The sequence below is a fragment of the Cebus imitator genome, unplaced genomic scaffold (assembly GCF_001604975.1).
Source record: "Cebus imitator isolate Cc_AM_T3 unplaced genomic scaffold, Cebus_imitator-1.0 Scaffold238, whole genome shotgun sequence".
NCBI classification, from domain to species: Eukaryota; Metazoa; Chordata; class Mammalia; order Primates; family Cebidae; genus Cebus; species Cebus imitator.
The window spans coordinates 1,031,540-1,044,638 of NW_016107553.1; the positions used below are offsets into that span (position 1 = coordinate 1,031,540).

At 41.4% G+C, this 13,099-nt stretch overlaps 1 protein-coding gene across 1 annotated transcript in view; it reads left to right on the top strand.

The window, feature by feature from the left end:
- The window catches only part of MYOF (myoferlin), a 190,280-nt gene that overhangs the window by 104,373 nt on the left and 72,808 nt on the right, over positions 1-13,099 (top strand). The window contains exons 22-27 of the mRNA XM_037727745.1: positions 627-804; positions 1,991-2,115; positions 4,807-4,913; positions 7,490-7,682; positions 9,252-9,407; positions 12,592-12,723. Coding sequence (XP_037583673.1) covers positions 627-804; positions 1,991-2,115; positions 4,807-4,913; positions 7,490-7,682; positions 9,252-9,407; positions 12,592-12,723 — 891 coding nt within the window. The remainder of the gene's footprint in view (positions 1-626; positions 805-1,990; positions 2,116-4,806; positions 4,914-7,489; positions 7,683-9,251; positions 9,408-12,591; positions 12,724-13,099) is intronic.

Genomic DNA, 13,099 nt, shown 5'->3' on the forward strand with positions numbered 1-13,099 from the left:
TCTCGCACTGTCACCAGGCTGGAGTGCAGTGACACGATCTTGGCTCACTGCAACCTCTGCTTTCTGGGTTCAAGTGACTCTTGTGCCTTAGCCTCCGGAGCGGCTGGAGGTGCACTACAGGTGCACGCCACCGTGCCCAGATAATTTTTGTATTTTTAGTAGAGACTGGGTTTCACCATGTTGGCCAGGTAGTCTTGAACTCTTGACCTCAAATGATCCCTCCACCTCTGCCCCCCCAAAGTGCTGGGATTACAGGCGTGAGCCACTGCGCTCAGCCCCGAAATATACTCTTTTTTTCATGGTTGCACATATGGATCTATTTAAGTCTTTTTATGAACTTTCATTCGATTTTATGGACGTAACATAATTTGTTTAACAAGTGGCCTGCTGAAAGACATGTATTGTATCTCTCTTTCATTTTAATTAATGCAGCAAGGAACATCCTAGTGCTTCTATCTTTGCTCACTTGTATGAGTACAAGAGGAACTGCTGGGTCCAAGAACATTCTCCCCTGCCATTTAATTCAGCACTAATTATTAGGTTTAGAATTGCCTCTGCTAGAAATCCACATGTAAATAAGGACAAAAGATCTTTCACTGAACCTTATGTCTGCTCATGCTTTATAGAAATACCAGCGACGGCGGAAGTACAGCCTGTCTGCTGTGTTTCATTCAGCCACCATGTTGCAAGATGTGGGTGAGGCCATTCAGTTTGAAGTCAGCATTGGGAACTATGGCAACAAGTTTGACACCACCTGTAAGCCTTTGGCATCCACAACTCAGTACAGCCGTGCTGTATTTGATGGTAAGATTGGCACTAACCATTCTCTGCACGTTTACAGTGGGTGCACAACGGGACCGGAAGCACGCGCTGTTTCCTCCCTCTGGCACCAATCTCCCCAGCCTATGGTTAGAGGAAAGGAAAAGGTTTAATGACGAAGAGAGTATATTTGGGGTTCAGGCACCTTCAAGGCTGGTCAAACCCAAGAAGCTGCAGGTCCCATTGCCAGAGGCTGAGCCCGAATGCCACCCTTGCTCCGCTCTGCTTTAACGCTGGTTTTGCCATGTAAAACTCCAAGAGGGCCACTGTGCTAAGTACTGAGCTCTGCAAAGCAGCTCGTAACCCTACCAAGCCCCAAATCCTTCTTAGATTGAGTAGTTGAAGTGAATGGGATGTGGCTCAGGTACTGGAAAATCATGCTTCTGATTTACTGTGTTACTCACCAGCCTGTGACCTTAACCACATCACTTAATTCTAACCCTCAGTTTCTTCATCTTCTCTGGAGTTGATGTGAGGATTAAATAGCTATATTTGAACAAAGATGGGTGAGAAATGGTCCCTGCTTTTAAGGAGCTTACATTCTAGTATATAAAATAAATCATAATAGATAGCAAAGTATGAGAACTTCCAATGAAACTGTCAGCAAATGGTTTGAGACTTACAGAGAAAGGAGAGAGGGATACTGATCAAATTTCCCAACAGTATTGCCGGAGTTCTAACTTCATTTTTAAAGCAGTTTTAAAATCTAAGACATCCTAGAAAACATCAGCTAACAATTCTTAACCACAGTAAAGCCTTCAAAGAACAGAAAATTATTTTCTTTTGCCCCACTTCCAACAAAAACATTTATTTAGAATAACAGTTTTTAGGGACGAACATGTTCAGTTTAGCTTCCTATGCCATCTGTATTTTCTGCTATCATGTTAGGAAACCATCTTTGATGTTCAAATGCATGGCCCTAAATCACTAAAAGATCCTGAGATTGCTGTGCTCCATTTACTAGGGTATCTCAGAGAAAATTTCAGAACAGACTGAATGAAAAAGAGCTTCCTAATCTTCAGTTGCTTAATTGAGTCAAACTAAAGAACCAGACCTCCTCAAGCTACTCCCTAAGCCTGTGGATTAATCAGCAGCTGAGTCTGCACATCTCTTTAATAAACATGCTATTTTAAGTGTTCAGTGTTCACTGACCCCCAATGTTTTATACCAGGGAACTTCTATTACTACTTGCCTTGGGCCCACACCAAGCCAGTTGTCACCCTGACTTCATACTGGGAGGATATTAGTCATCGCCTGGATGCGGTGAACACTCTCCTAGTTATGGCAGAACGGCTGGTAAGTTCCTCTTTTTCTGCATTTCCTTTTCTCCAAGCAGGGTGAGTTAGGTATTAGTTAGGATGCAGGCCAGGCCACTGTAACATAAGACAGAGCTCAATACAGTGCTCAATAACGTAAGAGCAATGTCTCTAGGAACAGTGGTGGTAGATGGTCCAAAGTTAGTATGGAGGTTCAGTGGTATTGGGGAACCAGGCTCTTTCCCACTATTTGCTCTGCCATCACTGAGGAGTTATCAATGTCTGCATGGTAGAGGCAGCTCACTACTGCATCTGCCCTCCAGCCTGAGGGGAGGAGTAAACAGTGGGAAGAAGGTGACACAGCCCTTTCACTTGAAAGGAAAGATCCGGAAGTAATATTCTTAATTTCTACCCACTTTCCACTGGCCAGAATCCAGTCATACAGCCACATGTGACTCCAGGGAAGTTGAAAAAATGTATAGTCTTATGCCTGGGCAGGCATATGCCCAGATAAAAGCTTTCTTACTGTGGAAGAGGGGAGGATGAGAAAGCAGGAGTGGGGTAGAGCAGGAACTCATAGTTTCTGCCATAATTTTTGTGTGGACAATGGTTCATTCCAACAGCAATAGGAAACTCTTAGAACTTTGCATTGGAAATCTCCACTGCAGGAAGAGGTAGCTTAGAGGAGCCAGTGTCTGACACTTTCCGCTCTTGCTGCGGACTAGAGGAACTTCTTCTGTTTGGAGACTGGGGGTTTCCTTTGGTGAAAACTGCATATACGTGGTATCTGTGATTAGCTGTCTAGCTGACACTGGTTAGCTAGATTGGTGAGGAGAAGGGGGACATATTTGGGATATTTCTAATTAAGTGAAAAATACTAAGTTGCTTGGGCCAGGTACAGTGGCTCAGGCCTGTAATCCAGCATTTTGGGAGGCCAAGGTGGACAGATCATTTGAGGTCAGGAGTTAAGAGACCAGCCTGGCACAGCATGGTGAAACGCTGTCTCTACTAAAAACACAAAAGAAATTAGCTGGGCATAGTGGTATGAGCCTGTCATCCCAGCAACTAGGAGGCTGAGGCAGGAGAATCACTTAAACCCAAGGGACAGAGGTTGCAGTGAGTCAAGATGGCGCCATTGCACTCCAGTCTCAGCAGAGTGAGTCTCCATCTAAAAAAAAAAAAAAAATAGTAAGTTACTCCTGTCAGATAGTGGTAAAATCCATCTGGCATTGATGTTTTGATTTCCAAATTATATTAATATTTTAAAGATCTAATCTCTACCAGGGCTAGACCAAAATATACGGGGTTTCAGGAGTATACTTGATCTAAAACTCTATGGCAAAATCTGAAATATTCTTTTATGTTATAAAGGCAATCTGGGAGGATAATTATAGGTTTAAATTGACTTAATCATAACTGTCCCTAAAATAAAGTTGCAATTGATATGCAATGTACATCTCAATGGCATTGGTGGAGAATTAATTGCACCTGTATTATAATTATGTTTGAGATGTTCTTCAACCATTTTCATCCTGGTTCTTCTTTTTTTCCATCTTAATGAGATGGAGTCTTGCTCTGTCCCCCAGGCTGGAGTGCAATGGTATAATCTTGGCTCACTGCAACCTCCGCCTCCCAGGTTCAAGTGATTGTCCTGCTTCAGCTCCCAAGTAGCTGGGATTACAGGTGCCCACCACCACACCTGGCTAATTTTTGTATTTTTAGTAGAGATGGAGTTTCACCACATTGGCCAGGCTGGTTTTGAACTCCTGACCTCAGGTAATCCGCCCATTTCAGCCTCCCAAAGTGCTGGGATTATGGGTATGAGCCAACGTGCCTGGCCCATCCTGGTTCTTCTTATTAGCTCTTTCCACTGACTAAGCTGCCTAATCTGGACAGGATGGTGGCTTTCCCTGGTTAGGATTTTTGACACTCATGATAGGCTCTCCCTCAACTTCTCTGTTGGCAGGTGCTCAGTGGGATAGAACCACATGTTCTGGGCTTATCTCATTCTCTCTCTGCCCCAGCCCATAAATTGCCATTTCTTCAAGCAGCCCTGTTTTCTTTTAGTGGGGAATAGCATTTTAGAAACAAGATCTGAGTACTAGAGTGCTCACGACTACTGAAATATCACTGCTTCTAGGCCTTCTTGGCAAATGAATTTGCGCACACACATATATGTATATTTATTTCCATATCTATTAGTATATTAAAAGCCATGACTTCATAAAGATACTTCCAATTCCAGTCCAATACTACAAGGTTTATTCTAGTCGTTCTGTTTCTGTATCTGTAACTTTCTTCTCCAACAGTGAGAAATATGGCCTTCGTTATGCTCAATATATTTGCTCCTTTGTTCGATCCTAAAATCTATAGATAAACCACTGTGAAAAATAAGCCAACTAATTAGAGTTCAATATGTTTACGGGTTTGTTGTTTTTTGTTTTTGTTTTTTGCCTTTTAACAAAGAGTATATGGTCAAAATATTGTGTTCCAAAGTTACTTGGGTTAGTTTAGTGTAATTATGTTATTCGTCTGAATTATAATTGGGTCTGTTTTATTTCTGGTTATATTCCACTTTAGGGTTCCCTCTCCTATCTTTGCTGGTTTCATTTTGTTTGTTTTATGAAAATATAAAAAATATTTACGTGGCTTCAAAGGTTAAACTGTATGAAAACGTATAATGGCATAATGAACAATTATCAATTATTTTCTCTCTTTTCAAATTCTTCAGCAATCAAATATAGAGGCTCTAAAATCAGGGATACAAAGTAAAATTCCTGCAAACCAGTTGGCTGAATGGTGGTTGAAGCTGATAGATGAAGTTATAGAAGACACGAGGTACAGTGACCTTATCTCAAAATTTTCATCCATGCTCTCCTCCCTGAAATTCTGACTGTAAAGCCTGTAAAATTGTTTCTAGTGTTTGTCTAAAAAGTGATTTTGAGTTATTCAAGCTTCGTAAAAGCCCTCACTGGGAGGAGTGCCTGAATCACCACCAGGAATAGTTCCACTTTCTGATTTGGGGCCTAGGGAGGCTGAGGCCCCACTCCAGAAAGCACATCCCAGGCAGCCTCAGGCAAGAGATGGGGAGGGGTGGAAGAGGCAAGCCCGAGCCTCTGCTTCCCATCAACCCATGGATGGCCCCTCCCCTGGAGAAGGGTGACCTCTGGCTCCCATGGAGAATGGGATCTGGGGGTGGAGCATCGATTTCACCATTCGGAACAATCTCTCTAATTCATAAACATATTTTTAGAAGCAGCCTTTTTCCTTGCTCTTTTACTGAATGCCTAATGAATATTGTGGCCCAGCCTCTGTTAGGCGAAACCAGTAGATTTGACTGGAACCAGAGGACCTTTCATAACTGTGACTTGGAGAAACAGCTCAGATCAAATTAAAGGGGAAAGTGATTCATTCCAAACTCATTTTAAATATTGGCTAATAAAGCAGTGGACAGGGAAGTTCCGAAAGAAAAGCATATTGAATGCTTTCCACAAGCAAAAAGGCCTTTATTTCTCAGGCTGGGCTAACGCCCTAAGTCGCCCTGTCTTCTTGTGCCTCCTAGTGGTGTAGCCAGGTAACTGAAACGTAGCCAAAATCAAAGCAGTGCTGAGGCGTTTGTTTAAATTCCAAATGTTAGAGCTGGGTCCTCAGGGATCATGTCCTTCAGTCTCCTTATCTTGTAAATGAGAAAACAGGTCCAAAGAGGTGAAATGACACATGTGGTGCCCAGAGCTGGGTTTGCCAACTCAGCCTGTCTTCCTGCACCTATTCCACAGTCAACATCTGTTTGTCCAGGACCCCAAGTGTGACTTTTGAACTAACAACTTCCATTTAGCTTTTTGCCTCAAAGAATCACTCTGGGGACTTAACCCTTCAAATCCAATGCCATAGTTATTTGCTAAACCAGGCTGGGTGTGGGGGTTCATGCCCGCAATCCCAGCACTTTGGGAGGCCAAGGCAGGCGGATCACCTGAGGTCAGGCATTCAAGACCAGCTGACCAACGTGTTGAAACCCCGTCTCTACTAAAAATACAAAAATTAACCAGGCGTGGTGGCGCAAGCCTATAATCCTAGCTACTCAGGAGGCTGAGGCAAGGAGAATCGCTTAAACCCGGGAGGCAGAGGTTGCAGTGAGGTAAGATTGCACCATTGTAGTTCCTCCTGTGTAACAAAAGCAAAACACCGTCTCAAAAAAAAAAAAAAAAAAAAAAAAGAGATTTGCGGAGCAAGTCATGGTCATCTATTTATACTTCTGATATGAGCTGGTTTTGAGGAATCAAATTGGAATCTTTTTAAACTTTATATAACAGGAAATTCAGTGTTTAAGGGAAGTCGTGCTAGGATTTTCTTCATTGAAGAATTGGGTGAAATTCAAGTGAGTGGAAATTCTAGCTAGGGACACTGTGAATGGAGCTTCCTGAAATTGGTGAAACCTAACCCGGTGTCCCACCAGATGCCATGGTGGGAGGGAAGGCCTGGCAGCAGAAGGCTAATTCTGGCCCTAGCTCAGCCGTTCTCAGTAACCCTTGGGGGTCTCATCGCAACACATCCAGGCTGTCATACCGAATGGGGATTCGGCCTACACAGGTGGTTCATAATCTTTCTGGAGTTCATGGGCCTCTTTGAGAATCTGATGAGATGATGATGATGATGATGATGATGATGGAGACGATGATGAGGATGGCAACATTGTATAGACTTTGCAATGCAACTATTCCAAATGTTCTCCATACATCAACTCATTTCCTTCTCACAACGGCCCTAAGACGTATGTCCCACATTTGAAAATAGGAGGACAAGAAAGTAAGTGGCTGGTCAAGACAATAGAACTAGTAAGGAATGGAGCCACGGTTAGTACCCAGGTCGCTGGCTTCAAAGCCTATCTTCTTCTTCATTACATCACACTACACATGGACACAGATAGACACAGTTTTCTTTGTAAGTTCCAGAGTTTCACAGACCTTCTAAGACTCACCCATAGACTGCTTATAGGCCCAGGATTCCCTAAGTTAAGAATGCTTCAGCTAAATGATCTCTAACCTCCCTCCTCTTCCATCATTTTGTGGGTCTGTAAAATGATTTAGGAAGCAAAAGATGGGAAAGCCAATTCCTCTCAGCGGCCACTGTTTCCATGTTCTTTCCAGTGACTCCTTGGTCTGTTGTTAAACTATAAGGCCTAAAATAGCTTTGGAATTTTAATCTCCCTGTATACCTTGTGAAAATTAAGAGACTGGCAGGTCTGCTCTGGCAATGCCAGATACATTCAACTCCAGCATCAACCAGGCAACGCTTGTAGATTGAGTTAAGAGGTTTGTAAGATGGAAATCAAACATAAATGTATTTGACAGTTCTGAAGCCTAAAATTAGGTTATTCTTCAAATTCTCTGTTTCTTTTTATTTCTTCCTTTTTCTAGATATTCATTGCCTCTCACAGAAGGAAAAGCCAACGTCACAGTTCTCGATACTCAGATCCGAAAGCTGCGGTCCAGATCTCTCTCCCAAATACATGAGGCAGCTGTGAGGATGCGGTCGGAAGCCACAGATGTGAAGTCCACAATGGCAGAAATTGAGGACTGGCTTGATAAATTAATGCAGCTGACCGAAGAGGTAGGACTTTTAAACTACGCAACCATCACCTGATAGGGAAGAAGGGCTCTGCAAAATGGCACCAAGAATAAGGGTGGTAGAAGGAGAATCTACTACGTTATCTGGGATATGGAGCAGATCTGACAGATTATAAAAATCAAGGAGTAACTGGACTGAGAATGCTAATGGAAGAATGTTATTGAAATCAGGGCTGGGGAAAAATTTTGAGTTGGTGATCTTGGAAATGTCTTCAAAAGTGGACAAATCGTTATCATTTTCATGGTACTGTCAGAGAATATTTTGAATGATCTTTTTAGTACAGAGGATTAAAACGTCAGCTTTGGCTGGGGTTCGGAAGACATGAATTTGAATCCTGGTTCTACCATGTATAACATTGGGCAGGTTATTCAACCTCTCTGAGCTTCAGTTTCCCCATCTGTAAAATTGAGGTAAACATAGTGCGTACTACTTAGCCTTGTTGTGTGAAGATTTAAAGATGATGGGTGTAAGGGCTTAGCACAGTTGAGGGCATACAGTAAGTGCTGGATAAATGCTGGCTACCACTAACCTCGGTGGACTGGAAGAATGAGGAAGTAAGGAGACTCCTCCTGTCTCTCAGAAATCAGAGGTTTGGGTAGGTAGTCACATATTTGTGGGTAGAAATACACCTGAAAAAGAACACGGGATTATAGGTAATTTAATCTTCTACTTTCTATGCTTTGGTACTCTCACAGTGTTCTATAGTGGACTTAGGAGAAGAAGCTTTTTATACCAGTGTGTGCCAATAGGGATATTTGAATATCCAGCCCTGAAAGCTGGATTATCTCCTTTATAATTAGAAAAAAAAAAGGTTTTTGAAAATGAAATTAATATTTCAGATTTGGCAAATATTGGATGGTGAGCCAGAGACTCTATGTCCTGTAAAATACATACAATCTGTAACCCTTTGACTGCTGCTGGTGGCTTTCTTCAAATGATGCTTCAGATAAGATGGAATATTTCCTAGGATGCCTCCTAGAGCAGAGAAGGAGGGGCTTTTCCAGGCGAGGCTGCCCCTCTGCTTCTCACCCTTCCCTTTGGCTGGCCTTAGCCTGCCTCCCGGCCCTGCAAACTCACAGTACGGTTCTAGAAGATGGGAGCTCAGGAATTTGAGGTAGGGCCCTAACCAAGGATTTCTTTGCAAAATGGATCTCTGAGGGTCCAGTATGCAATGTCTTCAGTCCCTCTCTCCCCACCTTTTTTTTTTTTTTGAGTTGGAATCTCGCTCTGTCACCTAGGCTGGAGTGCAATGGCATGATCTCAGCTTACTGCAACCTCTGCCTTCCAGGTTCAAGCGATTCTTCTGCCTCAGCCTCCTGACTGGCTGGGACTACAGGTGCATGCCACCACAGCTGGCTAGTTTTGTATTTTTAGTAAAAATGGGGTTTCTCCATGTTGGTCAGGCTGGTCTCGAAACTCCTGACCTCATGATCCACCCGCCTCAGCCTCCCAAAGTGCTAGGAATACAAGTGTGAGCCACTGTGCCTGGCTCCCTCTCCATCTAGACTAACCATGGCTGTGCTTCCTCTTCTGTCTGATGCTGGTGACCAGCCACAGAACAGCATGCCTGACATCATCATCTGGATGATCCGGGGAGAGAAGAGACTGGCCTATGCACGAATTCCCGCACATCGGGTCTTATACTCCACCAGTGGTGAGAATGCATCTGGAAAATACTGTGGAAAAACCCAAACCATCTTTCTCAAGGTACATGTCTTCACGTGTCATGTGAAACACACTAAATGTAAAAGCCGTATTCCTGAGAAGGGGCTGCTTTGTACTATTTGCTAATCGTTGAATGGTGAGGGTAATTGGGATCAATTCCAACACATTCTGATCCCTCCCTCTGGGGTGGTAATTCTCAGAGAGTAGATCTGAGGTTGGCTGGCTTTTGATCAAGGACACTTCCTTAGATGTCTTTGTGACATTAATATAAACATGGCATTGTGAATATTTTGCTTTCTGGCATGAATTTTTCACTTCTGATGTCTCATGCAAGGCAGTGCCTTTCTTCCCTTCATTTTAGTGAATGTTGGGGAAAGAAAGAGAAAGCAGTAGAGATGGTCCATGGAATTTGTTGCTCTAACCAAATGAGCAATAGATTGAATCGATTTCAATTTGATGAACCAATCAAATTGAAGATTTTGATAATCGTAACTTTAGGGAAGAGATTCTGAATATATTTAGAGTCATAGACTGTCTTAAATGCCTGACGAAAGCCATGGGCCCTCTTCTCCAGGGAAATGCACACTGCATGTTCATCGAATATTTTGCATAGAATTTAGAAGCTTCATACAACCCATAAGCCCATTCCAGGACCCCGAATTAAGAACTCTGTGTGTGCATATGGGAAACCAAAGGTGAGCCTGGGGCCAGAAACAAAGAAATCAGAATAGTTCCCATCTATATGTTTTGACATCTCTCTGGCCAACCCCAACTGGAGTTCTTTGGATTTGGGGCAAAGAAATAGCAATTAAGAAGAGAAAAAGCAGAGTCGCGGAGTATTCTCTTCAAACAAGGAGATATCTGCTAACTTTTAATAAATTTACTCATTGCTCTTTAATCAGGAGGGTGTAAATAGAATCAGTGATTATCTTCTTTCAAGTGTCTCTTGGTAGAATAAATTTTACTTAAGATAGAACCACAATTATAATTGACCTCAGCAGTGGGTGGAAGCAAACTGATTAATAAATAAAACTTCACAGGGGGTGGGAGAGGAGACAAAGGCATCTTCTCTGGGTTAGGTTTTAGAAGTTAGTGGATAAACAGCAAAATGCTTTTAAGAGAATGTTTTATATATTTATTGATTTTGTCAATACTCCTTACACAGTTTAGGGAGCCATTGAACTCAGTGAGATTTTTTGGTCTTGAGACACCTTTATACCTTAAAAAAATTATTAAAGACACCAGAGAGCTTAGATTTATGTGGGTTATACCTATCAATATTTACTGTAATAGAAATTGGAACTGATAAATTTTAAAATATTTATTGGTTTAACCATAACAGTAACCCATTATTAACATAAATTATATCAATTACATATTTAATATAAAATGTTAACATAATTATTAACAGAAATTACATATTTAATATAAAATATATTACATATTTGTATTTAATTACGTATTTAATATAAAATATTAACATAATTGTTAACAGAAAATACATTTTATGTAAAAACTCAGAGCAGAATGAGACTATTTTACATTTTTGCAAACTTGTTTAATGTCTTGCTGAACAGAAACATAGCTGGATTCTCTTATCTGCTTGTGTATTTAAGCTGTTGGAATTAGTTATTTGGTTGAAGTATATGAAGAAGATCTGGCCTCACATAGATATGTAGTTGGAAAAGGGAGGAGTATTGTAATAATCTTTTCAGATAATTATGAATATTCATCTTTGATGTAACACTAACCTCAAGTGGTAGCTTTTAAAAGGTTAATTGCAGTGTGAAATCTAAAACCATATCAATGAATTTTTCATGCTCAGCTACATTAAAATCCTTGGTCTTTCTTGGACTTTGAATGACCTTTATTCATGTGTGATTTTGTAACATAATGTACAATCATTTGGAAAATTCAGTGAGGTATGTAGATCACCGAGTTATTATGACACATTTTGTCATACAATATTGAAAAAAATCACTTTTAAATCACATTTGTTAATGTTACTTATCAGAAAGTCTTTATGTGTTGGAAGCTGTCAGACTTACTGTGACAGGTTCAAGTTTTCCAACACTCTATTTTTTTACTTGAAAGCTTGAATTTTGTCATCACCAACAAATAGAGGATTCTTTTCCTTGGAGTAAGAGGCTCGCTTTATTCATGTTAAAAAAAAAAAATGCCTGCCCCATAGTCAAATTGGAATAACCATGTTTATCTGTCAATTGCAATTTTAAGTAAAAGTGATATTTCATTTTTCAAAAATCTAGTTCAGCTTACAACTCCAAAAACTGCACAAGAGCTTTTTCTTGAGACAACCATCATCCGCCAATATGCAGCAGAGTGCCTCCCGTCTCATCACACAAAATATTAACATGTATTCAAGGGTCGAGTTTAATAAAATGAGTAATCTTGTCTGAGCACAGCGGCACACGCCTGTCATCCCAGCACTTTGGGAGGCTGAGGTGGGCGGATCGTTTGAGTTCAGGAGTTTAAGACCCACCTGGGCAACATGGCAAGACCCCTGTCCCTACAACAATTAGCCAGTGTGGGGGCACACATCTGTAATCCCAGCTACTCCGGCAGCTGGGGTGGGAGGATCGCTGAGCCTGGGAGGTCAAGGGTGCAGTGAGCCGAGAATAAGTCACTGCACTCCAGCAACAGAGTGACACTCTGTCTCAAAAAAAAAAAAATTAGTAATTTTTACTGCTTGATCAACATGATCCTTTTATTTATTTATTTTGCACATGGGAAAAGACAGAAAAGATAATTCTTTAGTGAAACTGGCATTTTGTTTCTTTACTGAGATTGCAGTTGTTATTACTCTTACTTTTACTGTTACCACTAGGTCCAGTCTGGCATCCTTGCCTTGATTCCTGCAACAGTGCAGGAGGTTTTTCCACCATTGCTTTTGCACTACCAGTGCAAGTGTCAATACAGTGAAGAAGATAAATACTATGTTAGTGTGTTTAGAAAAATTGTTTGGACCTTATGGACCTCCTGAAAGGTCTCAGGGACAGGCAGGAATCTGTGGATCACACTGACATCTGCTGCTTTAATTGTGATTTTAATCTTTGCTGTAGGGTGATCTGGAAATGTTTTAATGGAAGCAAACATGAAATTAGACTGGTTAGAGCCATGATTAGATGTTCGCTCTGCTTTTGGCTTTAACTTCATGTCACAGTCCATGCTGTGCCAAATGTAACATCACGTGCTATTCATCTCACAGTATCCGCAGGAGAAAAACAATGGGCTCAAGGTACCTGTGGAGTTGCGAGTGAACATCTGGCTAGGCTTAAGTGCTGAGGAGAAGAAGTTTAACAGCTTTGCGGAAGGAACTTTCACCGTCTTTGCTGAAATGGTACCTTTAATGATTTCCCTACCTTTTCTTCTTTGGTGGAGGGAGGGGTACTTTTACTTTTCACCTTCATGGAAAACATTCACATACTGAAAACAACCACAGCCCTCCTTACCATCCCCTAAATCCCATCCAAGGGATCTTAACCTAAGGGTATAAGACAAGAGCTCTTGAGATTTTATTGTCAACACTGGAACACACCATGGTAATTAACACTTTTGTGTGATAATTCTAAGAGATGACTTAGATGACTTCCACGCAATCCTAACAGCAATACTGAAGATGGCTGCCTTTCTAGATCTCACAGCTGGAACTCTCTAAGAGTCTTATTGGTGCCTATTAGAGAGTTCTAGATGTAAGAGATAGAAAGGTCAGTCTT